Source organism: Dysidea avara, chromosome 10 (genome assembly GCF_963678975.1).
Source record: "Dysidea avara chromosome 10, odDysAvar1.4, whole genome shotgun sequence".
Lineage (NCBI taxonomy): Eukaryota > Metazoa > Porifera > Demospongiae > Dictyoceratida > Dysideidae > Dysidea > Dysidea avara.
In genome coordinates, this window is record NC_089281.1 from 23747663 (window position 1) to 23774998 (window position 27336).

Here is a 27336-nt window from a genome sequence, read left to right on the forward strand (position 1 = left end):
ACGAAAATTTCCGTGAAATCTGCCAATCCGGATATTCATATCTACCACATACAAGGTACTGTTTGCTTTACAAGTATTTCAGGGAATTTATAACTAGAGTAGGGACCACGAGAGGGACCATAGCACATCGATAAAAGGTACTGAAACAAGCTGGAGCAGTGCACGATATTAAATCATAGTAAAATAATAAGAAGTGTTATTTCCCTACTGTGCTCAAGATACCATAATGGAAATGCACAGTAGGTATATAACACTTCTTAATGTTTTACTATGATTTAATATCGTGCACTACTCCAGCTTGTTTCAGTACTTTTTATCAATGTGCTATGTAGTTATAAATTCCAAATTTTTTGAAATACTTGTTTGTTAACTTTTTTTGTAAATAATATTATTATGATTGGTGACGCATACAGCGTTTGAAATGGTGCCGTGCACCCCAGCTATATCGTCTGAAAAGTGAAGTATCCATTACGCTTCATTGTTAGCTATGTTCAACCCGTTACACAGCAGTACGAATCAAAAGCTATTCGAAAAGCATCTCTGTAACCCACGCATACCGAAAGAAAGGGTTGGTGCCGCGCGCCCCAGCTATATAAATTATTGTCTGTAAAGTGAAGTAACCATTACGCTTCATTGTTGGCTATGTTCAACCTGTTATACACAGCAGTACGAATCAAAAACTGTTTTAAAAACACCTCTGCAATCGAAGTAGTTACTATGAAAAATATGGACGATTTTCATTACGAAGGGAAGCCATCACGTGCTACCACCATATCGACACTTTTCGCTGTCAGCAAAGATGAATGGGACACAAAGGAGGACACTGGTAAGTCCATGAAGAATGCATTGTACGTACTGCGGTATGCCAAAAGGCGCCTGTCGGGCCGAAGCGACGTCAAACAGTGAAAAAATCAAGCCCATAGCCTTAGCCGTTATCAAGTTACGCTTGTCTGAAGGCATCATCATCTTTGCTGACAGCAAAAAGTGTCGATATGGTGGTAGCACGTGATGGCTTCCTTTCGTAATGAAAATCGTCCATATTTTCATAGTGGCTACTTCGATTGCAGAGGTGTTTTTAAAACAGTTTTTGATTCGTACTGCTGTGTAACAGGTTGAACATAGCCAACAATGAAGCGTAATGGTTACTTCACTTTACAGACAATAATTATATAACTGGGGCGCGAGGCACCAACCCTTTCTTTCGGTATGCGTGGGTTACAGAGATGCTTTTCGAATAGCTTTTGATTCGTACTGCTGTGTAACGGGTTGAACATAGCTAACAATGAAGCGTAATGGATACTTCACTTTTCAGACGATATAGCTGGGGTGCACGGCGCCATTTCAAATGCAGTATGCGTCACCAATCATAATAATATTATTTACAAAAAAAAGTTAACAAACAAGTATTTCAAAAAATTTGGAATTTATAACTACATAGCACATTGATAAAAAGTACTCAGGCAGTCAGTAGAAAATTCTGTTGAATAAAACTTTTTTAAAATTCCGTAGCAACTTGTTGAAAGTGTTTTGGGTTGATCTGAAAGCTTGTTTGGGCTTAGTTTTACCTAACCAATACTGCTTCATCGTCATCTGGGAAAATTGAAGCTGTTTTTTGGGTGATGCTATTTCATGGGCCACGCCTACTCCTTTGTGGTCCCTACTATACACTACTATCATAGTGTATGATTATGCCATAGTCAGTGGCACTCCCCACTGTGCATAGCTACATGTGCTCTGCCAGATGCATTATATTATAGAACGGTCAAATATTCACCAGTGGCGGATCCAAAGGGGGGTGGGGCACAGGGGGCACGTGCCCCCCTTCATCCCTTTCTATACAAGATCGAGATACTCTAATAGAGCAGAGTAGCTTAACAATGAAGCTATGAATAAGGATCTTTATATACTTTATAGTATATACATTTGGTAAAAGACAGTCATTATTGCTGTAACTATTTTTTTTTTTTGGTCCTCAACTTTTCAGCAAGGTGCACCCCCCTTTCCAAACTCTGGATCCGCCTCTGTTCATGATGCACACTCTTTATACATCCTGATGTAAACTTATGGTGAGTGGGGGTGAAAAACAGCTAGCTAGTTAGCTACATACTTTTAAATGGTTACCTCAAAAGTTTCCAGTTCTACATAATTATAGTGGTTTTTTAAATTATCAATTAATTAGCAATCACCTAATTGGGTTTCAATGCTAATTACTACTATTATATTAATTATTGTGCAGCAATTAATGCAGATTATAATGCACAGGTATGATACATTGTATGTGCTTGTCTAAAATAATACAAAAGTGATAATGTACATTCATATAATACAAGTATACTGAGTTACAATTACCGGTACACAGTGGGAGTTGTTACGGATATGTTTTTAATGTTACAAGATCAGTGCCGGTTGAAAAGATAGGAATACATATAGACTGTTCCATTGGGGAATATATTGTTCTTGGTGAAGGCATAGCCTGTAGGGACCCGCCGATTATGCTCATTATTTAACCTATTATGCTATGCTGCACTGCTAAAAAATTTACCTATTATGCTTAAATTAATGCTCAATATTTACCTATTATGCTCAAATTATGCTAAATATTATTACCTCGGTTCCCATGTTTTTCTAATAACTTTGTATTTTATGGAAAAGCAGTAAGTGGTTGAAGCACAGACTGTAAATCCTTGCTTATCAAAATGCATGTCACAGAAAAGATTGATATACTCTAATAGAACAGTCAGCTACCTGATAATTTTATTAGAGTTACCGACTGTTCTATTAGAGTATATCGATCTTTTTGTCGGATATGTATTTTGATAAGCAAGAATTTATAGCATTGCACAAGTTTTCTGCCTATTATGCTAGCATTATGCTCAATGCTTTCAGGCACCTATTATGCTCATTATTATGCTAGCATAATCGGCGGGTCCCTAATAGCCTGAAACTGAGCCCAAAACCTACCAGAAACTTTGGACCTTTCAAAATCTTCGGGTCCTGATAAAATCCCACCAAAATTATTGAAACTTCACCTTGCCTTAAACTCTGCTTCTTTACACCAAAGTATATATTGTACCAGCAGATTGGGAGAAAGCTATCGTGTATACGATATTCAAGAAACCTGTGTCCTTGACCTTAATTTGTAGCAAGATCATCAGTGGAACATATCATTTATAGTAATACTATGTCTCACCTTGAAGCTTACAACACTCTTTCACCTTATCAGTTCAGTTTCTATCACTCAGCTGAGCTTCAACTCTTGCAGACAGTTCATGACCTATAGCTATTAGTTTAAACCCTGTCAATGTGACGTAGTTTTGATGTAGATTTTAGTGAGGCATTTGACCTCATATCTCACTGCCACTTAATGTTAAAACCCATCCACTACAGTATAGAAACTCAGCTTTAAATTAGATTTCGGAATTCTTATCTTCTGTATTCAACGAGTTGTCTGTGGTGGATGCTATTCAGGCCCTGCAGAGGTAGTTATTAAGTGGTGTCCCATAGACAGGACACAGTACTGGAGCTTCTCCTATTCTTAATAGTCAAACAACATCATCGTGTCACTTGTATGCTGATGACTGTGCAATATCTTTTGGGGTCGTGATTGATTCTAATTCAAGTTCAACAAACATGTAGATTCCACTGTGACCTGTAAGAAGGCAAGCTTAGCACTGGCAGAAACTTTAGGTTTTGTCTGGGAAAAATTAAATCTGATCTATACCTAACAAAATATGTCAAACCAATCCTCAAATATGCTGTATCAGTATGGGCTCCCATTGCAATTAATAAGTTAGAGAAGTGTCTAACAAGTAACAACATGCTGCCAGATTTGTAATGTTGAATTACTTTTGGTCAAGTCACAGTACGTGTTACTCACATGCTTAATTCACTGAAGTGGAACAATATTGAAAACTCGAAATTAGGGTTGGGCAATATTCCGATATTATTGCCTGTACGCAATATTATGCAATACTCAGTACCGCAGCTATTTTGAAAATACCACAATACCATTTGTGCACTATTATTGCATTTTCTGTACCATTCTATAGAAGCTTGAACTATCTGTCTGTGTCTCATTTAAACACTGTAGACCCATAACTGTGCACTAAATAAATTTTATGATATATTTTATTTCAAAATTTTAAACATTCACCTGTTGCACTAATGTAATGCTAAGGTTTTCCATACAACATAATTTATTCTTGTGCTATCTAACCCCATTAAATATGAAATACATGTTCTCTGTGTGCTGATGTTACTACTTGACATGACAATAATTGTAATTATTGCATGGTTACCTTATTGCAATAATCGCAAGTAGAAAATACCAGTACCGCTCAACCCTACTCAAAATAAAGAACTGTGTTTATCTACATATTCTACAGTAGAACCTCTCTATTACGGACATTATTGAGACCCAAAATTTTTGGCTATTTTTTGCTGAGGTTTTCCTCCTTCAAAGGATTAACCAGATCTGTTGGAACCAAAATTTCCGTCCTTATTTTTGGAGGTTTTTTCTGTTGCGTCCTTAATTCAGGAAGTTTGTTAAGAGAGGTTTCACTGTACAACACTATTCAAGAATGTGCAATTCGAAGCTACATTCAACATTCCACATAAGCCACAAGGGGCAGTCATTTAAAGTTCATTTAGCCATCTACCAAAATAGATTAGCATAAATTCAGCTTTTATCCTAATGTCATACAATTACCTGATTATAAATAGTCTCAGCACAATCTCTTGACATTTTCAAAGTGTTATTAACAAATTTTATTAATTAATTAACATGTTTTATACTCAGGTTTAAATAATAATAATAATAATAAATAATACAATCATTTTTTGACTCAATACAATCAGCTAAAGCCTTTCTTCCCTGGACCTTAGGGATGCAGGGTTTTACAAGGGTGGGTGCACCATAACCAGGGTAGCACTGAAATTTTTGATATAGAATAGAAATATCTAAATCATAGCAATACACTTTCTAAGTGGTCTACATTGATCAAGAGCTGCATGTAGGGAACAGTGACAGTCATGAGTTCAATTATAAGCCTGAAGTAAATAACTGTCATAGTAGAATACCATCCATACAAAGGACCAAGTAGATTTAATTTACAAAATCTCCTAATGCAGGCTACATAGCTGAGTATGCCCATGTGTTGGTGCTGCAGATACTCATACTCAGCGGAGGATTCTTAATAGTGTCAAATCACACTTTTTAAAGCAACATATTAATTTCAGCTAGTAAGTGATTAATTGTTTGTTGTACTATATACTCCGCACGGAGGTTTCTGTACACTGTAAAAAAATAGTAGTGAATTTTCATTACTAATTTTCTGCAACAATACTCACTATTATTGTGTAGTACAGGTGCGTAGGGAAGGGGAGTTCCAATGGGTTTATGAACCCCCCTCCCCCCCCCAAAAAAAATTTTTTTTTTGACTGAGTTTCTGACAGCAGGAACTATGCATAGGCCTAACACACCATTTAGTGTGGCAGGACAGGACAAAATGAGTGAGTAATAGTGTATGGCACAGCACAACATACAATTGATAAAGCTTGCATTCATCTCTCAAGAAAAGATTTACATGAGCCCTCTTGCTAAAAGATTGATATACACTCTAATAGAACAATCAGGTATTTACTCTAATAGAGCAGTCATGCATACTCTAATAGAACATGCATGTAAATATCCATATGCTAAGGAACTTCATTAGTAGAGTTCTAACATTTAATAAATGCAAACTGAGCATGACCTTATATTGCTATAGCTTTGGTGTGTAGTGTTTAAAGATACAGAAATCGAATAATATATCACTTGGACTTGTAGAATGAATCCATGCTATGCATATTTGTAGTTATAGTGATTTGATTGTAAGTCATTCCATTTGTATCAGTAGATTTGTGGTTCCTAACATTATACAAAATTACAGATGTCTATATGTGTTTTCCACAAGGTAACTTTATCAATTCTAGCTTCATCCAAGGGCGCTTAGCATTATAATTAACATACTATTTTTTTGCATAAAATATAGCAATTTGCTGAGTTTGATTCGTTAAAATATTGAAAGTCTCTCAGTGGCTGGGGGCTGTGCCCCCAGACCCTTGCTTCTGGTAACTCAATACTGCTGTTGGAACTCCCCTTCAAAAAATCCTGGCTATGTCCCTGTAGTGATGTTGTAGTGACCCTCAGTACATAGCTAGTAGTGAACGTCACTACATTGTAGTGAGGGTCACTACAAACTTAGTAGTGAATGTCTGACTCACTACACATGTACAAAAATAGTGAGTATTGTTACAGACCTTAGTAGTAGTGACATTCACTACATATTTGTTTGTGCCCACATGCCCTATTTTCACAGGCCTGATCACAAATACTAGTGGTTCAGACATTTAAGCATCTAAATGTGAACATCACCTCCTACAACAATTATGTAGGAGTTCTTGTACTTGTACATAATATATGTTTGTTGGTAAATAATGAAATCAGCTTTTCAGTATACTGTATGTTACATACACCTGTAATGGAGTACATAAAATCAATGAAATGCATACACATAGGTTTGTCAGTATTTTCCGTGATTGGATAATTTTAGATGGTGACATTAATATTACACTGTGGAGACTCTTAATTGCAACAAGATGGCATCTACTTCTACAGAGTGTGTGCATGTTGACTGCAACAATGGGTAGTAGTTGTAGCATAATGTTGTAAAGTATAATGAGTATTGACATAGATATCTTGGGAGTATTTCTGATTGAAAATAATTATTCCCATATTATGACCATATATTGCAGGTCATAATCACTCTATAATATAACACAAGGAAGCTGGAAGGTGTGAACACTGCACACATGGGGAGGCATTCTTAGCATTGAAAAGTATACTATAGCATAATGGCAGAAGGTCATGCCTATATTTGAAAAGTTGTTGCTTGAATGCTTTGCAACAAATGGGTTGGTCAGTTGGTAAAAACAACAACGACAACGACAAAGAGATGTTTATGACTTCTGGTCACATGCAAGCCAAAAAAGACTAGTATAATAATTATATAAAGTCAGATTGAAAAAAAAAGGAAACTTTTCTCAAAAACAGAATGGGATATTTACATTCTGTAACTTGTATTATATTGCTAATTGAACGTGAAATAAGTGCATGGCCATATAGGTTGGTGGCATTAGAAGTCGTGAGTTATGAAAGTTCAAAATTTTATGCATGTGCCCACATGTCCTGCTTTCACAGGCCATCACATTCTTTGTCTTTTCTATAAGCCACGAAAGTATACACATAGTATCTTACAACTACGATTTTGAAGTGATTTTTTTTGAAAAACTCAATAGTAATGCATTGTTTAGCCATGCAGTTAATGTCCGCATAGCTCTTTATATTATAATTTGCAGAGTGTACTTACAGTGTATGCATAATTTACCACACAATATAATTGCTCATCAGTAAATCATTAATTTGAGTTGCAAAATTAATGTATATATACAAATTGGTACATTATCAATCAATACTTAGAGTACACAAAGTTGTGTATACTTCTATGCAAGTATCTATAATCAAATAAAGGTAATGAGGTAGTCAGGATAAGCTTGTGCATCTGCAAATATCACAAATATTGATGGATTGTAGATATTATCCACAACAGAGTCATATAAATCATGACCACCTGGACTCTTTGGAGGTGGAGTAATATAAGATGGATTTCCAGCCGTATACTGACCAGTAAGAACTCTGTTCAAAAACACGTACTTATAGCCATATTGATCTCTGGAAGAGTATTGGTCATTAGCTGAAAAACTAGCATCACGGGCAAAGTAGACACCTTTTCCATACAGCGTTGCTACAGAAAAAATTGTATGCATGCATATTCATACAAATAATACCAACAACTAAGACAAACTTTACCATTTTTTCCAGCAAAACTTCTGTTGTACCCTTGATGACTGATCTTATCAGCCACATTTCTAGGACACCCATGGAATAATCCTATTTCATTTGTAGTTCCTGGAGGATTCTTCATCTCCATTGTTCTTTTCCTTGCCATGTACTGAGAATAAAGCACAGTATTTTGTATTCGTTCAATTTTTACTATTTGGCCATGACGCGTGGATTCTTCAAATTTGGTTTTAACAGTGATGTATTCTTGGCTTCTTGGATTTAATTCAACCAGAGTACACATAACCTCTTTGGGCATCTGGGTCCAGTTGGATGGTTGTTTATCACCTACATGATAATTTGTTAACTTTATACTGGTTCAATTTTTATGGTTAACAATGCATAAGGTATATGGGATCTCCTACGCATTAGAGCTTCAATTTTTCAATGCAGGATTTTTTGGTGAAAATGAGTTGTAATACTATAATATGCATTCAAGTGGCTGTAGTATAATAATAATAGTAGTAGAGCTCAGAACAACAAGTGGAGGGACTCATTTGCTCATGATTGTGCTACAGGTTTTGTATTTTCATTATAATAATATTATTATGATCACTATAATGTAAACATACTATTTTACTATACCTTCAAACAGCTGTTGTTACTTAGCCAAGGAGAGTAACACACATAAATACATGTAGATCTCCAAGGATATACACATGACAAACTTCAAGCTAACATGATGCGTGCTACAAACTTACGCTCTTTTAACATATCTGCAAGGTCCACCCTTCTTATCATGTGTGTTGAATGGTTTATTTTGGCCTCCATTTTCATAAAATTGCACTCCACAAATAGATCTTTTGTTTCAACAGTAAAGACTGAGTTTCTAGTACTTTGATAAGCCCGCTCTATTCGGTAATTGGTAAGGAAATCGAAATCTTTGTACTGTTTGGTATCATTTATCCACCACCACCATTTTATTTTGTCTTGTAACAATTTAGCTTCTCTGTGGAATGATTCAAAAGCACGAATTTGATTTAACTCTTGTTGAATTTCAAATTTCAAATCAGCAACATCATTACGGTCTCCTCTTAGTTGCACACAAATCAGGGGAGCACTAGTTTTAATAAAAATTTCAACATGTTTCTGTTTGGCCTTTCGTGTGAAAGCGCTTTTCTTCTCATTAGACAGTTTTGCAATTAACTCATCAGTCAGAGCATCTGTTGTAAACTGGTCATCAATAATCCTCTCTAATCGATCTTTGGTTTTCTTTACCCTACTCAAAGTTTCCGCATAAATCTGCACAAGAAGAACCGGACTCTTGGGATGGACAGATACAGTGCTTAGAGGATCTGAAACTTGTTTACAGTCACTAACATAAATCCACGAAGACAATGAATTTGACAAGTTTTGTGATGTCCTTACATGAGGCACTCTTCTGTTTGAATTGCCACTATCACCTATAGTGACGAATTCCTCTATTTTATCAAATTGTGCAGTGCCAGGCTTGAGTGGCTGTGGTTTAGTCACAATTGGTTGAGTTGAAGTACTCTGAGGTATCTTGAGAGGTGAATGAGCATGTGAGAATTTTTTGACAAACTCAGATTGATAATCTGCTGATGAAGTTAAAGATAGCTTATACAAAACTTCATTAAATTGTACATAAGCATCATCCATATAAATAACCAATTTCACTGTTTTGATGCATGTCAAAGTGATGTTAGTCTTCAAGTAAGAGACAATGGTGCTAACCATAATATCAGCAACCACCTTTGATGGGTAGTTAAGTGTACCAGCTCCTAAGGCAGGAAATGCAATAGAAGAAGCCTTCAGGGTATCACATGTCTCCATACACTTCAAAACAAGACGTTGTAACACCTATATTAAGAGGAGTAAAACTGTATAACAGAGTTATTCTCTTCAATTATTATTCAATTACCTGTTCAGAGCGTTTCCCATCATAACTTGGCCCAACTGTATGAATAATCTTCTTGCATTGAATTGAACCAGGTCCAGTTACCACCACTCTACCAACATGAACTTTCCCATTCTTTTCAACATAAGCCGTACATTCGTTTTGTAGAACTTTACCACCAGCCTTAAGTAGTGACATAGAAACTGCTCCATTCCTTAAGTTTAGGTCATGACTAACAGTGTTGACATAGACGTCAGCCTGTATATATAGCAAACAATGAAATACACATGTTGAAAATGCTAATACTTTATATACCTTTTGCTTTAGCAATTCTCCCTTGTGAAGCTGTATAAATTGTGTGATAACATCATGATCAGACTTTGTATTAGTATAACCAATGGGTTCTCTGCTAGTAGTTTTACTCTTAGCCTTAAGATATGCAGTGTGTTCAAGATAAGAAGTTTGCTCAGGATGTGCAGTGTAGTCTGGATGTGCAGTGTATTCAGGATATGCAGTGTGTTCAGGAAAAGAAGTGTGCTCAGGTTGCACAGTGTGGTCTGGATATGCAGTGTATTCAGGATGCACAGTGTTCTCAGGATATGAAGTGTGCTCAAGATGTGTAGTGTGCTTGAGATGTTCATCTAATGTGGTATCAGTTGGAGCACCTGCTGAAAATTGCCTTGCACTTTGAAAGTTAAAAAGATTCTTGCACATTTCTTGGGTAAAAGCACTTGCTGTAGAATTATCACGAACTACAACTGTAATTTCACATAAAACAGAAAGCGCACAACTTACACAGTACTCCAAAAATGCCTTCATCATGTATTCAGCACATTTGTTTACAGGAAAACTGAACACTCCTGAGCTTATAGCTGGAAAGGATACTGTCCTATAATCTGAAGCCAACTTCAAGCTCTCCAAGCATGCCTTCTTTAAAACTGCATCTTCACTGCGTAGCCCTCCACTCCATTTGGGCCCGACTGCATGTATTAAACGCTTACAAGGAAGTTTCCCTACTTCTTTAGCCATGACAGCATCTCCATCACTCAATTTTCCTTCCCTGCTAATGAAGCAATCTGAATCCTCTTGAATTATTGGTCCTCCCTTCTTAGCTATAGCTAATGCAACACCACCAATATGCTTCAAATCACAATTTGCTGCATTGACAATAACATCAACTGGAAATTCAGTGATATCTCCTTTAACTAAAGTGATAGTGGTACCATCTTTTGTTTTACCTGTACATAGTTTAGTACAGCAATTTTCTCTACTTTCATTTATTGTATCATTGTTCAGTACGTCTAACTGTATGCATGACTTTTCTTCAGTTTCAATTCCTCTAATCAAAGTTGTACCTTTCTCACTGTAAAAAAACTTCACAGTTCCTGGTCTTGCTTGTTCAATTGGAGGTGAAGTACATATTGAAAAAACTAAATTCTCAACTTCTTTAGCAAAATATGAAACAACTGGCTTCCCTCCCTTAAGGACAATTGATGGCTTCCTGTGTTCCTTGTTAGGAACTACGTGTTTTATCATACTCTCATTTTCTAGTTTTCGCTTTACTTTGACCCATTTGTCGATCATGTGGGTTGTAAGAAGTCTCCACTGTGCCCAACATAATGGAATAGATTTTTCTACATAGCAGTTTCCCTCTAAGAACTTTTGGATACTCTCCTTAACAGCAACCAATGACCTCTTGTCTCCAAGCACTGTTAGTCTGTCACTCGAAAGGATGATGGATGCAGAGTGTGTCTCTTCCAAACTTGATCGTAAAGTAATCCATTCTTTACCTTTAAACTGAGGAAGAAGCATTTTAGGGAGATTGAATGGCACACAGACAGATACAACTTGCTCTTTAATCTTCTTTGCTGCATTCACACCATCATCTTTTGAGCTACACAAAATAACTAGTTGGCCACTATGATCAAATGTCACTGTGAAAAGTGTCTCAAAACTTTTTAAATAGCTCTGAAGCAAACTGTTGCCTCTGGTAGTTGATAGAAACCGAGCAATATCATTGGAGATGCCAACTGTGGTGCAGGACATGACATAATCGTCTACAAAGACAAAATCTTCCTCATCCTTCACCTTTTCACTAACAGAAATGCTACAATTCCTAGGTTTTGATTTAAAATGAAACATGTTCAATTTTGACTTCAAAAAGGGTAAAACCTTGCTGCCTTTTGAGCCTGTATTAACTTTTTGTAATTTACATAATTGATCTTTTAAATCATCAACCATTGGCTTTTCTCCACTTATCACAACGCTCAAGTTTTCTTCATCAAACTTAATGTCAGCTTGCGGGTGACTTTCTGTACAATTAGCTATTAAAGAAAGTACAGCAGTTTTAAGTTCACTGGAAAAACTAACAGTTTCTGACACTAAACTTGTCATATATGACTCAATGGCTGATTGGCAAGTAGTCTTCCAGCCTTCTAGACTCTCACAACCAGGACAAGGATTTACTGTAAGTTGTTCCAATTCCATGTCTATGGAAATATCTGCACATAAAGGTGTAAGCATTTCTTGAATCCTTTTCTGGTTTTTCTTAACACAATTGATCAACGGCTTGGAAACCTTCAAAGTGAAAAATTCCTGTTTTGGTTCTACTTCAGATGAAGAAGCCAACACTGACAAACCCGGTGATGTTTTATGCTGCGTTACATGATCCACATCTTCTCCCAGTGGAGAACAAGTTTTGTTTGAAAGTGACTCAATACCTAAAACAAACACTTTTACTATACAAAGGTTAATATTTAAAATTATTACTCACTGTCATCAATTTCTGAATGCACAACACTTTTTTCCTTGTCAAAAGTCTCTCTTTCCCTGTAACAATCAGTTTCTGAATTGTTACTGTTAGCAGCACACCTCTCCAGCCAACGGTACTCAGTACATCTTTGTGTAGTTGTATTTTCAAAAACATTGTTGGCTAACAATACTGGACGTCTTGCTTGAATATGAACATTGTCATCCAACGGAATGCTGAATATTTTGGTCATTACATTGTCGAGACCTAACAAAGACAATGGTGTTTGTAGACATTGCTCTGAACAAATAAATCAATTAGGTTACGTATGTACAACAATCATAATTGCCACAGTGCATGTTCTCCTAAAAACAAACTGCATGTTAAAGAAGATATATAGCTAACATTTGGTGCTAGGCCTGAGCCTATTATGCTCAAAATTTTACCTATTATTCTTTCAAGAATTTCCCAAAAAACTCTCCTATTATTCTTTTTGTTATTCTTGTATCCAACCTATTATTCCATAATTATTCTCATTCAGTATATATCTGTGGCTAGTCGCTTAGTTTTCAAGATGCTGCTATAAGTAGTTTTGTCCAAATTATTAATAGCCATATATGAAGCATTCCACCTTACACATCATTTTTCTATCCATAATAGTTACAGCAGACTTAGAATAGCTACGTATCTACAGTAATAATTCAAGTGTACTTAATTATTAGTGTATTATAATAATATACTGTAACTACTGTATAGCTAAGTTAGGTAGATAATAATGCTCAAAGACTTGAAGAAGATACACTGGTATAAGATGTACAAGTTTCAAAATTGCAGATAATCATGCAGTTAAATCCCTGATGCTGGCTGCAGATTGTTAAAATGAAACGATCTGACTGCTCTATTAGAGTATTTGAGAGTTCTATTAGAGTATATCGATCTTTTAGAGGCCTTTCAGCTCCTTTCAGCCAGCACTCCTGTCAGCTTTATATCATTTGTAGTAGCTTAACTCTTTCTTCTAGGTAATCAAGAAGAGACACGCCCTCCAATTCCACCGATTATTCCCGTGGTCGTCCGATTATTCTAAAATTATGCCTGTAACCATCCTATAATTCCGGAATTATTCTCACGAAATTGGTGACCTATTATTCTCAAGATTATGCCGGCATAATAGGCGCAGGCCTATTTGGTGCAGAATTTAGGCAGCAGTCCACCAGGTCTATCACTATATGAATTCAAGGAAAATTTTTAGTATAATCACTATACCAGTCCAGTATATGGCTAAAACTTTTTTCACCTTTCTGTCATATAGTTTTATACATATGCACACAAAAATAGTAAAAAGGTGTGGCCGCCTGGTTGAAAAGGTTGTAAAAGCAAAGGCAGCCAAGAAATGGATGAAATAATGTTAATACTAATAAATTTTAATAATGGTATCAGTGGCAAATTTAGGGGGCTTCAAGGTTTCCACGGAAACCCCCTTTGAAAAATGATTATGCAACAATTGTGAGTATTTAATTAATTATTGCGGTGTGTGCCTATAATAAACAATGCGCATGCTCAACACTCTGTAAATTATTTCCAAATGCAGTATCAGAGCATATAAATTTCAAAATTTTCCTGGGAGAGATGTCCCCAGACCCCCCTAGCACATGCATGCATGATGAGTGTGCTTCGCACACTCATCCATGTCAGTGCATAGGCGGCAGAAGAGGGGGTGCTGGAGCACCCCAACTATTTTACTGGGGGTGCTGAGCACCCCCAACCATGGATAGTATTTTCTATGCCCCAACTCAAAGCTGTATTGCACAATAGTCATCATGTGAACTTCCAGAAACTTGTCAATCACTTTCGAAATACTCTAATAGAGCAGTCACCCCAATAAAGCAGACAACAGTCAAGCATGTATTAAAATAAAATTAATAGTACTAGTATTTGATTAACAGCTAAAACCACCGAAAATGCCTCCAAATTCAATCTCCTGACACCTAATTTTCAAATTTTTCCTGGGGGTATGCTCCCAGATCCCCTTAGAATTAGCATGCTTGGTGTGTTTCGCACACTTACTACAACCACCATAAATATTGGGCACCCCCAACTGTAGCATCCTTCCGCCTCCTATGCAGTGGATATGTCCACCTTTAAACTGGAAACCCCCTTTATGAATTCCTAGATCTGCCACTGAGTATGGTGCTTTATTAATATTACTTTTATTAGCATTATAATTTCAGACATTACTTGACGACCACCTTTAATTTCACAACCTTTTAAACCCAGGCCTTAAAAGGCCGGACCCTTTTTCACAGCTTGGCTGTTTGTGTGGATTTCATTCCTTTTTTACTCTATGTGGTCCCAAAACCAGCTACATATATAGCCTAGCTTTGGGGTTAGTTTTAACCCACATTTCTTCTAGTTATCTATTGACACAATGTGACTACTGAAGACAGAAGTTATAATTGCATTGCCAGGGGCGGATTTGGGGGGGGGGGGGGGGGGGGCTTTGGGGGCTGAAGCCCCCCCCCCCCCCCTTCATATTTAGGCTTTACTTGATCAATATGCTGAGAATTATAATGAAATTTTGTCTTAGCATAATTATATGATCACTAATAATATAAATACTCATAAAACCACCTTATAAACATCTTTCCAAGGTATTATCAGTGGATTTATGCTAAAGTTTATGCAACAAGGACCTGGACCAGCATTGGAGGTGTACAAGATCGAGATACTCTAATAGAGCAGTCAGCTAACTACTCTAATAGAACATTCACTGGAAACATGTAGTCGGTTCTGTAATGAAATTTTTCCAAATCTGCCTGCACCTATACATACAATGAAGTGCATTGGTCTGTTTAAAGGGCTTCATTCATCCACTTGTGTAGTTAATATGTATGGCAATACTTAATTCAGGTACACAATTTCCATTGAAAATGCTCTCAGATTCAACCTTGTATTGTTCAAATTTCAAAATTTTCTACTTTCAACATTATTATTCTAACATGCATCTATTTAGTGTTGTGCAATTGTGAGAGGGCAATGGCGGATCCAGGATGGGGCATTTGGGGCAAATGCCCCCCCCCCCCCCCCCTTCAAGAAATTGCATACAAGATCGAGATACTCTAGTAGAGCAGTCAGTTACTCTAATAAAGCAGTCACAATGTTCATGAGGCAGTGTAGCTTACCTATGAAGTTATAAATAGGATTTTATTTTACATAACAGACATGATATATTTGGTAAAGGATCACTAGCTATTATTGTTGTGACCTTTTTTTTCTTTTTTTTTTTTGGTCTTCAACTGTTTTTCAGCAAGGTGCCCCCCCTCTTTCCAAACTCTGGATCCACCCCTGGAGGGGTGCATCATGTGCTTGGTTGTCTGTACCTACCCAAACTTTTCCATTAACAAAATGCTTCAGAGAACCATACCTATAATCTAAAGGCAGTATATATAATCTACAGGCAGAAAATATTATGAAGATGGGAATGTCTCCAAATTGCAGTATTTTAGCATCTATTTTTCAAAATTTCCTGGGGGCATGCTCCCCCCTTTTATAAATCCTAGATCCACCCCTGATTGCATTACATGTTTTATTTGATATTATTGTAATACTCTAATAGAACACACATTTTGTTTGAGGAATAGAACATACCACATGTAGAAAAATCTAGAAATTCCACTGACTGCTAGTATGAAAGTATAAACTTTCACTGTTAAGCAAATTTTTCAGTTATAAAGTAAAAATTAACTGAAGTGTACAACTGTGTAACAGAGGCTCAATAGTTAAAGATTTGGGTGTTTAGTGTGAAGGTCCTTGATTCGAACTCTGGTGAGGTTTCTTCTCAGCATTTTCTATGCACTATGTTTACCCACGGTGACTGTTCTATTAGTATCTCAACCCCATGATTTACAGTTATTTGGGTTTTGCTTTGTAACTCTGCAGCTGTTACCTGTTTGATTTTCAAATAATCAAAAGGCACTGCTACAATGGCTATCCTATGCACATACAAACCAAATATCAATAAGTGGTTAACCTGTAGCCATGACAAAGTTCACACAAATAAATGTTCATAGAACTGTAGATAAACTTTATTCATTGCAAACTTAGTACATGAATTCACCTTTCTATGCTATCATTATTTCAAGGATATTGAATTATGCATTGCAATTTATAACAAGTTTCGCAAAAGTGTGCAAAAATAATAACCTAGGCCCCTATACTGAGACCCTTGAAAAGAAGAAAGAATCAAACTTTGGTTGCCCATATCTCACGAATGGCTGGAACGAATTTAATCAAATTTGCTGTGTAACCTACCTTACCTGGTAGACAATGATAGCAGAAAAATGCTGTGCTTTAGAGTAGGGACCATTGAGTTATGCAGGTATGAAAATCACATTTTATTTCTTCCTGTCAATATCTACACATGTGTGGCACACTAGCTTTCTAGGCCACATGACACACTACTATTATTTTGTCTTCCACATGGATTACCATGGACTTTAACAATATCAACTAGAGAACTATTCATGATGTTGCATACACAGCACATTACAGCAAAGGGGAACGCAAGACACATGACAGACCACTAAATTTGGCTCATATCAAACTTCTTTTAAACATGTAAGAAACTTTTTACACATGTAACAAGTCTAGTGCTGGACAAAATCATTTGAACTTCAATAATTATCTATCAGTAAGTATTCATTTGAAGTAGGCATGGAATATACATATAACAAACATAATTATGTTGAAGCAGCTTCGAGACAATTCACAGGTATACACACATTATACACTATTGCACTTATTACAAGTTAAGTGTGCACAACATGCAGTACTTTTGTGGTGCAAACGGTGCAATGAACATTACAATGACTCACATCATGATCAGGTAGCTAGACAATTCAGTATAATTTAATATATCACTTTGAATTTGACACTAAAGCGCCAGTGTCACAGTTATTTCTGCAATCTGAACAAGGCTATCCAGTTACATCACATATGAAACACTACAATAGTACTGTATAATGGGATCATGAATGTTTGGGCTTCTATGGCCAAAAATATTACCCCAAAACCAGCCTCACAATACCTTCATGGTGTCTTGGCAGTATTGGTGTGGTATCAACAAGCCCAAAAGTATCTACAGAGCAGCCAAAAATACTTTCAAATATTGCCACAGAATTTTAATATTTTTATATTTAGCATCATGAACTTTTTAAACCAACCAACTAAATATAACTGCCTGCCTTGCCTGATGCCTTCAGACAAGCGCAACTCAACAACCACTAAGACTACAGGGCTGATTTTTTCACTGCTAGATGTCGCTTCAACCCAACTGTGCCTTTTAGCATACCACAGTATGTACAATCTATTTATCATACTTCCAATGCATGCAGACATTTCTCATATTGTGTAACACTGTATACAAAACATATTGGCACTTTACTTTTCAGTAATAATTGATAGTTGGGGTGCACGTGCACATTCATACATAAAATTAATTTAATGGTATGCTTGGTGTCATTTTCTCTTTGATGCGGTATGCATGGATTCATTAGTCATAAGTAAACAAACAAGAAGGAAAATGAATTAATGAATTTTAAAGTTGGATTAGGGATCAAAGAAAAAAGTAGTGAAACAATGGATGTCTAAAAATAGCGAAACAAGAGAGGTTGCCTATACCTGTGCAGATATACTAGTGGACATTAATTTTAATCCCAATTCAGTCATGGTTATAGAAGTGTAGGGATTAAATGTCCACTGTTCACTGGTATATCTGTAGGTATTAGCTATTCCCTTGTTTCACAACTTTTTTCTTTGATCCCTAATCCATCTTTAAAATTCTCAATTTTTCCTCAGTTATATGCGTAGATCTTCAGTTAAAACACACTGAATTTTTTAAGACTACATATACTTACCACCAGGTGGAATTCTGTCAGGTTTAAAAGTGATCATAACTTCAGTATTGCTATGATCAATAGTATAGTCCCCATCTTCACCTTCCAGTTCAGTGATATTATCAATATATAAGAGTAACACTTCATCTTGTATAGTTTGAGGAACACTGTCTAATATCAGAATATTATCAGAGTTGTCATGTGAATAAGGATCATCACTTGTAACACTCTCAATGGTACCAGTGGAAGCTACCAACTCTACTTCAACCATGCTACCAACAATCTTGTGAACTTTCTTCTCTGCTACTCTAGCAGCAACTGTACAACATAAAGACCCCATTAATATAAACATGCCTATACGTATGTACATGTATATGTCACCACATTTGAGGAGTGACCCTTTAGCACATTGGACAGTACAAAAGTATTATACTGATGAAACATCATAGGTGAATATTATTCAGTTGATCATGTCTGTTGTGGAAAATCAAGCCTGCTGTCACAGACAATATAAGACCAGCATTCTAGACTCACAAAAGTGTAAATAAAGTTTTATAGCTGTGCCAAATGCTAACAACAGTCCTGCTTATTAATGTACTATGCCATAACACTACTCATTGAATTTGTAGCTACACATATAATCATTCCTTACCGTTTGAATCAGCAAATGAGATGTAAGCTTGTGTCCCATTGAGTATAACACTTGTCACGTTTTCTCCACCACATTTCCTCTTGTTAGTGAAGTAAAGTTTCAAAACTGATTGACTGTGAGAAGCTGACAATCCTCTAACCAGTACAGTGTCCATAAAATCAATAGCAGTATCTATTGGGTCTGTGTGTGATACTTTCTCTGCCAACACATCTTGTCCTGTTACCGTACAATCTTTCTTCTCTACAACATTGGTAGAACCTATCCGGCAATAGGAAACATTTTCAAACATAGGTGTTCAAATTCTCTTTCTTTCTCATCTGCTAAACTACCAAGAAGTGCACAATTGTCTTTTCATAGCCATGATAGTTTGGATTAAACAACCGCGTAAAGCAATTTTGACTGGAGTCATTTGCCTATATTATGTTATCCTATTGCCGGATAGGTTCTAAAGTTGATGCTGCGCTATAGGTATAGGCAAACCAAAGTTTTAGTGAAAGAGTGTAACTATGTGGACTTGAATTGTATGATTGTGTACTCATGCAATATAACCAAATTCTCAAAGGCAGTTATGATATAGAAAATCATTTATTTACCCCATCCACTTCTACTGTAACAAGTCACACAAGGAAATTATTCAAACATCACACTAATTCGTATACAAGATCTAATTTTTATAGTAACAAAGTAATCAATGACTGGAATTCATTACCCCAATCTATTGTTGATTCTTCCTCTGTCAATGATTTTAAAACACTGCTGGACAGACACTACAGTAATTGCTTATTTGATTTTGTATAGTAATTAGAATAGTTAAGTACATAATTTGTTTATGTATGTACAGGCATAAGCCTTTATCCTTAAAATACAAAATACAAATAACATCCAACAGCTAAAAGAGAGACGACAATAGTTGTGGCCACAATGCTGAATAAAATAACCCCCCTCCTCTGTCTTATAACTATGTGAGGTAGTTCTTCTTTATACAGCCTGTGATATCAACTACAGAAAAATCTGTTTCATTAATTTTAATTGTGGTATATTTCAATGTTGCAACTTGCTGAGTACCTAACTAAGGTATACTTCACTTTAAGCTCTGATATGGTTTGAGGAATCAGTACAGAGTGACCCCACATTATGAAGCTGAGTATAGAAACACAATATGTCCCATAATACTCATGCATGGTAATGCTATTGCAAGACGCAATAAAAGTTTATAGGGAATAACATTACAATGTATTATACATTAAGGGACTGCATAACAAACCATATGAATATCCTATGTTTGACTGCAAACAACTTGTCACATGTACAAGATTTTATGTAGAGCCTAGCTGGCAATTACAAGTATATATAAGGGGGATCTGATATTATTGCTTTAGTTGCTATATACAGGTTCGAGGCTACCTAGGTCCAGTCATGGATTTTTTCTCCTTTCTGCAACTTTTCAAACACACCTTAAGTAGCTAATGTCTTAGTGTCTAATGTCTTTGAGCAGGCTGTAGGACCAGGTGTCCTACAGACCTTCAGCACTTGTGCTGTAAAGCTTTAATAAATTAAAAATACCAAACAAATTTTCTTTATTGCAGGTGCAACTGACTTCACTATTCTGGTTGAACAGTTTTTCAGTTTAACTGTGGCATTCAGTCTCATAAATCACTATTCCCAAAGTACAGTTCATTGTTATGGCTGTATTACACTGCATGTATTCAGACTGAGGAATGTAAAGTTCTACCAACTGTAAAGCTTTACAGTTAGAAGCTAACAATCCAAAGCTATCCACACTATAGCCAGACTTCGAGTATGGTTGCCCCTACATATGCTACTTAGCAAACTCAACATTTTAGAATAGTACACAATCGCATAGTTGTGAATTGGAATGTCACTTGTATGGCTTAGTTCATATTGGAAGCCAGGGTGAAGAAGTGAATAATGTACATTTTGAAATTTGATGAACATTAAATCATGCATGTGCACTTTTCAGTTTGCTACATGTGAACAATAAAAATAGCCTCAAATTTTGCTTCTCCTAGCTTATAGCTATTCATTAATATTACCGGCTATCAGTGCTTGTTAGTCATTTGTCTTAACTAGTATATTATGTACCCTTATTTTCCAGACACCATGCAGTGTAAGGAAGCTGTCCATAAATGGCTTTATGAAGCCAGGATTTTATTTTGTATGTGTATCACTCAGTACCACATAGCAAAAGCATTATTTAGGATCATGTAGATTTGGTGGTTATATAGTACAATACTAACTAATAAGCACCATAAAAATGTGATTGTTTTCGAAATTGCAGTATTTAAAGTGGCCGTAAGTTTATAACTAGTCAATGTATGGTATTAAAACATAATCATTATTTGATCAAAAAAGCCCGAGGTTGATCATGTTATATTCTATCACCACAATGAGAAGTCACACTAGTACTTCTTCTTGTATACTATACACACTAGAATGAAAAGCTTTTGCCCTCTTTGTTTCGTATCATGGCTGATATCAAGAGTTAATAGTGGAATTCTTGCTGAATATCTTGCTATACCATATAAGCAGAAATTTTGACGAGCTGAATATTTGGCGATTCCTTGATAAATTGCATTTGGCAAAAAATTAATTTGACGAAATGTATTATGTGTAAATGTACGTGTCAGCAAGCCTTTCGAATTCCAGCTGGAGTTACACATGGTGAAAAAGTGTGTACGTGGCTACCGGCTGTGGTATAAAATCAGGCGAAAGAAAGCTGAAGATCGGAGTCGACAATTTCGAGGGCCACTCATCTTTCTAGGAAGAGGGAGCACGCAGCAGAGATCTTGCGTGGAATATTATGTCGAATCATGTTGCTTCCTTTCTCAGTGATGGCTACTGCATATGGATCGAACAAATTTTCATCCTCCATTTCACAAGTTGGATTGCAATTTAATTGCGACATGTACAAAATTAAAGGGCTAGCCCTCCCATAGAGGCTGAACAGACGGAGCCATTGAAAAGAAATCTAGACTTGCCACACAAACCATCAGCCAAGAAGAAAATGACAATAGCAAAAGTGGACACAGCTTCGATTTTCAGCAGGTCTTGACACGTGTGCAATTCTATTGCTTACTTATTAAAATTATTATGATTACAGAAACACAAACGGCGAAATTTTAATTAGGCGATTTTGTAACCATTCGCCAAATCGTCAAATTTAATTACACGCCAAAATTTCTGCTTATACGGTATATTACTCATGTTCAAACATCAGATGGGATTTGCATACAGCACCAGCATAGAAAGATCCTTGATGCCAATAAACCATTTACCATACAATACAAAATGTTGGTGGAAGAAAACTTTGGCAAATTGATTTTAGTACATCAGAAAGTTCTTGTAGGAGAATGCAATATATATATGTGTGTGTGTGTGTGTGTGTGTGTTTGTGTGCAAAGCCGAGTGCTATATTTCATATCGAGACCACTCTTTTCATGCTATATTTCCCGTATAGCACGAGCGAAGGTAGTGCTTTATCTGGTATAGAGAACTGTCAACTTGAGGTACACACAAGACACACAAAACAATTAGAAACTCATGGAGTAGTATTATCATCAGTAGAATAGGCATTGCGCCTGTGTTTTGCCTGTGTTTCGCCTGTGTTGCACCTTCATTAGTCGTTTTGTGAGTCAAGTCTGTCTTCTCAACACTGAACTAAAAGTTTTCGATTGTGGTTCTTTAATAAGCATATTCCTGTTATATTCCTAGGACTCATCCGTTTATGTGAACAAAATGTAGTAAGAACGTTCACTGCTGCTGACCACAAGCAACCATCATCAAAATCTTCAAGTATGTCTATAAATTAAATCCAGTGGTTTTGCTCTTACTGGTTGGGTTGACTGGTCAGCCAGCCCAGTAAGGTTATCAGCCTGCACTGGCTTGGTTGATTGGTTGGTACTACTGGCCAGAATGAGCAATTACTCACTCAAAGTAGGCTATCAGCCTGCAAAATAGACCTGACAGTTCTATAACTACCTGATATAGAACTGTCGTCTATTAAAGTGTTCTATAACTGCCCAGTATAGAACACTTGTGCTTGTATGGCGAATATAGAACACTTCTTTGCTTTGATCCTCCCACGCAAAGTCTATATATATGACACAAGCATTTGCCAAAATACATCAATATCCTATCCACCAATCAAATTCTAAATCATCAAATTCTTCTCCAACCAAAATTTTGTATCATATGGTCCCTATCTGTCATTTCATTAAAGTTATACTAACATGCAGTTTTATTGTAAATAATTCGACCTCCTATAAGTTAACCAGTAATTTTGTCCAATAAATAGAGTTCTGAACAACTTAGAACTTCAGGTCCCAGTCTATAGAAATATGATAGTCTATAAACAAATTGCCTTTAATACAACAGAGTACACTGTTATATATAGCTAATTAATATACCATGTCTTCAGATTTTGAAATTGGTATGTAAGTTTTATAATTCTGTACATGTATTAGTACAAGCAATAAAAGAATTAACATCTTAATGCAATTGTCCTGGTTAGGCCATTAGCTTTGCTTTTTGTTTAAACCACTCCAAAGTGGTTTTCCTGTTTCCTGTCCACTGCCTGCATAGATTTCTTGTCAGCCAAATAATTCTAGTAATCTATTTAGTTCTTATCATACTGGGAAGGCAGCACTGCTGATATGCCCAGAAAAAAAGAAAGAGATCATTATAATTAATTGTAAACTGACATATATACGTATACCCGGTATTCTAAGTATCACAAGATTGCTTAGTATATAGATTCTTATTATAGACATGAGTGAACACAAGGGGTAGGCAAGCGCGCAGTTTATACCTGACTGTGTTAATTTGTAGATAACATGCACCTTTTAGCTATGTAATAGACAGTGTTGGGCAAGTTACTTTGTAAAAGTAACTAGTTACATATTACATATTACTTGCAACTGAACTATTTAGTTACAGTTACATATTACCCATAAAATAAAGTAACTATAATAATATTACATATTATATTACTTTGTGTCCACAGCCTTAAGTTGTCACACAAAGTTTAGTAATCTGCAGTTTTGAGCATTATTTAGCTTGTCATTAGCTATCTGGTGAATTTATATCTGTCAAGCATGTTGCCTTTATCATGCTACAATTGGCCATGGCCATCTGAGCTCCTTATCTGCTATCATTAATACATGAAGAGAGGACTCCACGTCGTATACTGAAGACCACTTGAGCAGCTGAAGTGATCTGCCAATGGCAATACTAGGATGACTCACCCAACTACAATATGTTTTACAGAAAATCTGATGACTAGTTGTCGCTAACTTCTGAAACCCTACATCAAAGTATAGTAGTTAAACTCCAGGAATGTTAGTTAAACTCCAGTGCATATCAATCAAAGCAAATTGAAGCCTTATACATTTTAAAACTACAAGCTCAGCAAAAAATTGAAACCATACATATTTTAAAACTACAAATTTAGCAAACATTGAAGCTATACAAACTGACATGCTTAGCTATCTAGCCTTATTGACATGTTGTTTGTGAACTTGACTGCTTCAGAGTGTGGGATAGAAGCCAACTAAACCCCACCTACACTCATAGGATATCTAGTTATCAACACCTTGGCTCCAGGTTGATAACTACGATATCCTACTTGTGGTGGGGTTTAACTATAACATAACCTCCGGAACTTAATGCTTGTTAACGTGCCATATGTAGTAGTTGTAACATGGGCACGAGTGATTTGCCTGAAATATACACACGAGCACGAGGGCACAGCCCGAGTGCGAGTGTGTATATTTCAGGCAAATCACAAGTGCCCATGTTACAACTAATATATTCCACTTGGGTTAATCACCTGCAAGTGTACATGGAACTGCAGGAAGGCTTGGCGAGTGTATTTATATGGGACCATGTGACTTTCGATTGTGGGCAACGTCGTAAGAGCAACGACAAGGCACTGCTGAGAAGCCGAACGTAAGTGTATCGTCACGAGCATGCAGATCGCTTCGATTGTGGGTACGCAATTAAACTCAGGAAGCCCAAATACGAGCTGAAGAGCTCATAATGAAGCTTAAGTGCACTATAAAGTACTTACTATACTAGCCATGAATAAACTAAAGCAGTGAATATGTTTACATCGCTATAATGGCCTAGCCAATTAAGCGCCACGCCCAGTCACTACGCGTGTGTGACATCGCGCCAAGTGTCAAAACGGCAAGGTAAAGACGATTCAACTACTTACTTTACTAGCCATGAATAAACTAAAGTAGTGAATACTATTAACACTAATGGCCAAATCAATTAAGCGCTACGCCCAGTGTCTGTGGGACATTCCCACGTGACTATTGAATGTAACATGTTTAATATAAACTAACCTGTGACCTTCTTCATTCAGTAAAACAATGAACTATCTTTTTCCCCAAGTCCATGATCTATGCCTTGGCTCACTTTACAAAAACTAAAACCCACTATCGATTCTGTGAAGTGTCGCTATATTAAAGGAGAGGAGATCACACAGTTTCATCAAAGAAATCAAATGATTTCTGAGAATGCTTGGAATGCATTAATGAGAATAGGAGGTAGTATATACAAGTTATATCACTCCTAGGAGGGATATAACTTGTATATACTACCTCCTATTCTCGTTACTGCATTCCTGAGCACTGCTAGCAGTGCTATTATACCACTTATACACCTTCTCTTCCCTTTGAAGTGAGGTGTGAAAGTGGTATATAGCGTAGATATATAAACCCCAGGAACTGGGGTTTATATGGCTATTTCTTCAAGGAAGTGGTTACTGAACCAAAAGGTTTTTATTTTTGCTGATACCACAAAATAATTAACTGACAGTAATCCATCTACACGAGTATCAAGCAACTATTAGGGTTGGTATGCCCCAAGCATTTGACTTTAGGACACACATCTAGTAGTTGCCCCAAGTATTTAGGACACGTGTCTAGTAGTTGCCCTGGGTATTCAACTTAAGGGTATACGACAAGTAGTATTAGTGTTAGGGTCGGGTTCAGCTTTGGTTTCTTCAATTCTTCACCTTTAGGTTACGTTCTTCTTACTATATATATACAGCTTAGAGTTTTACTGTCAGTTCAATAGCCGGTACAGCTTATCGAACCGACTTTCGGTTCAGTATCCACTGCCTTTTTCTTTAATATGAGAGCCATTAATGATTGGAACACATAGTTAATGCAACCTTTGATGATGATTTTTAAAACTGAATTTATACTTGACTGTAGCTGATCTACCTTTTACTAATTAGTTGATTCCTTGTTGTATAACTAATTAGCTATAGTTTTTGTTTATAAACTGATTTGTAAAGATCGGCCTCTACAGGTTCCTTGAACCTCTTTTCTCTGTACACACTTTATATAGCTATACAGATACGTAGCTAGCTAGACCGCCTTTCATTTCGATGAGTGCACGAGACTGAACACGAGCGAAGAGGGTTAAATTTGCGCATACATTGTATGATGACTTACTTTCTGAGGATCTTCCTTCTACTTCGTCTCCAAATACCGGTATGACCGTGCCTGAACTCATCGTCTTCGAATCTCCACGGTCTTAATCAATGCTTCGAGCAAACCATCCAGCATAAGGCTGTACCACAAACTCTCTTTCGGAGGATCTTCTAGCGTACCACAAGTTTTAACTAACGCTAACCCTCATCGTCACGACATGCCTCGCCAAGGGTGATGTGTAATTATGATGTAATCCTGTATGGCAAAATTTCGTAAATTTTTGTGAACTTAAACTTAAGCGACACAAAGAGAGCATTTTCCCGGAATTCAAGGGTGGTTCCCCTTCGCAATATGGCTGCGAATGAGACAACGAACGAAGCTACAATAAGTGTCAACGGGGCCTTGAACAAGCTTGTTGTACCAAGAAGTAAAGAGGGAGCACCTTCCATGCTTTACCTCGCTGATGGCATTCCAAATAACGCCAGCTACTCGAAGCCGAATTACTACAAGGTCATATCTCACTTCCAGAAAAAGAGAAACAATGGTGGTGAAGTAATAGAAGAAGAATACAAGTGTATAGGACCTAATGCAGCTTTGATTCTATTTGAAAATGCGTTCGGTGAGTTTCTGTGACTAATAATTATAACGCAGTGGCTGGCAGCCGGACACCACTTTTTTTGCGCTGCAGTATCACTCATAGCTCAAATATCAAGCACACTAGTTGTATGAAGGACGCTCGCTCCAACCCTAGCTCGCCTCGAACTCACCCAAAAACTTACCT

The 27336-nt window shown here is 36.6% G+C and overlaps 2 protein-coding genes across 4 annotated transcripts in view; one reads left to right on the forward strand and one right to left on the reverse strand.

Annotated features, from left to right (window-relative positions):
• Positions 1–7409: 7409 nt before the first annotated feature.
• On the reverse strand, positions 7410–26796 carry LOC136269285 (protein mono-ADP-ribosyltransferase PARP14-like). Of its 2 annotated transcripts, none has more exons than XM_066064819.1 (9): positions 26577–26796; positions 19090–19347; positions 18459–18755; positions 12571–12813; positions 10113–12517; positions 9822–10055; positions 8641–9760; positions 7910–8227; positions 7410–7844 (listed from the first exon to the last, which is right to left on the reverse strand). In XM_066064819.1, exons 1-9 carry the CDS (start codon positions 26635–26637, stop codon positions 7561–7563), a joined length of 5220 nt encoding a protein of 1739 aa, XP_065920891.1. In that variant the 5' UTR covers positions 26638–26796; the 3' UTR covers positions 7410–7560. The 2 variants fall into 2 exon arrangements, with proteins under 2 accessions (XP_065920891.1, XP_065920892.1); XM_066064820.1 differs by lacking the exon at positions 26577–26796 and adding an exon at positions 25458–25609.
• Positions 26797–26858: 62 nt separating this feature from the next.
• The window catches only part of LOC136269288 (uncharacterized), a 28046-nt gene continuing 27568 nt past the window's right edge, over positions 26859–27336 (forward strand). For both annotated transcript variants that reach the window (XM_066064824.1, XM_066064823.1), the window contains exon 1: positions 26859–27174. In XM_066064824.1, coding sequence (XP_065920896.1) covers positions 26907–27174 — 268 coding nt within the window. In that variant the 5' untranslated portion in view covers positions 26859–26906. The remainder of the gene's footprint in view (positions 27175–27336) is intronic.

Excerpts from the sequence above, each read along its gene's own strand:
- LOC136269285 (XM_066064819.1), bottom strand. The coding sequence starts at position 26,637 with ATGAGTTCAGGCACGGTCATACCGGTATTTGGAGACGAAGTAGAAGGA. Across the intron at positions 19,348-26,576 it reads AGAAGGAAGATCCTCAGAAA|GTTCTACCAATGTTGTAGAG; the intron begins GTAAGTCATCAT and ends ATTGCCGGATAG. Across the intron at positions 10,056-10,112 it reads GAGAATTGCTAAAGCAAAAG|GCTGACGTCTATGTCAACAC; the intron begins GTATATAAAGTA and ends CTATATATACAG.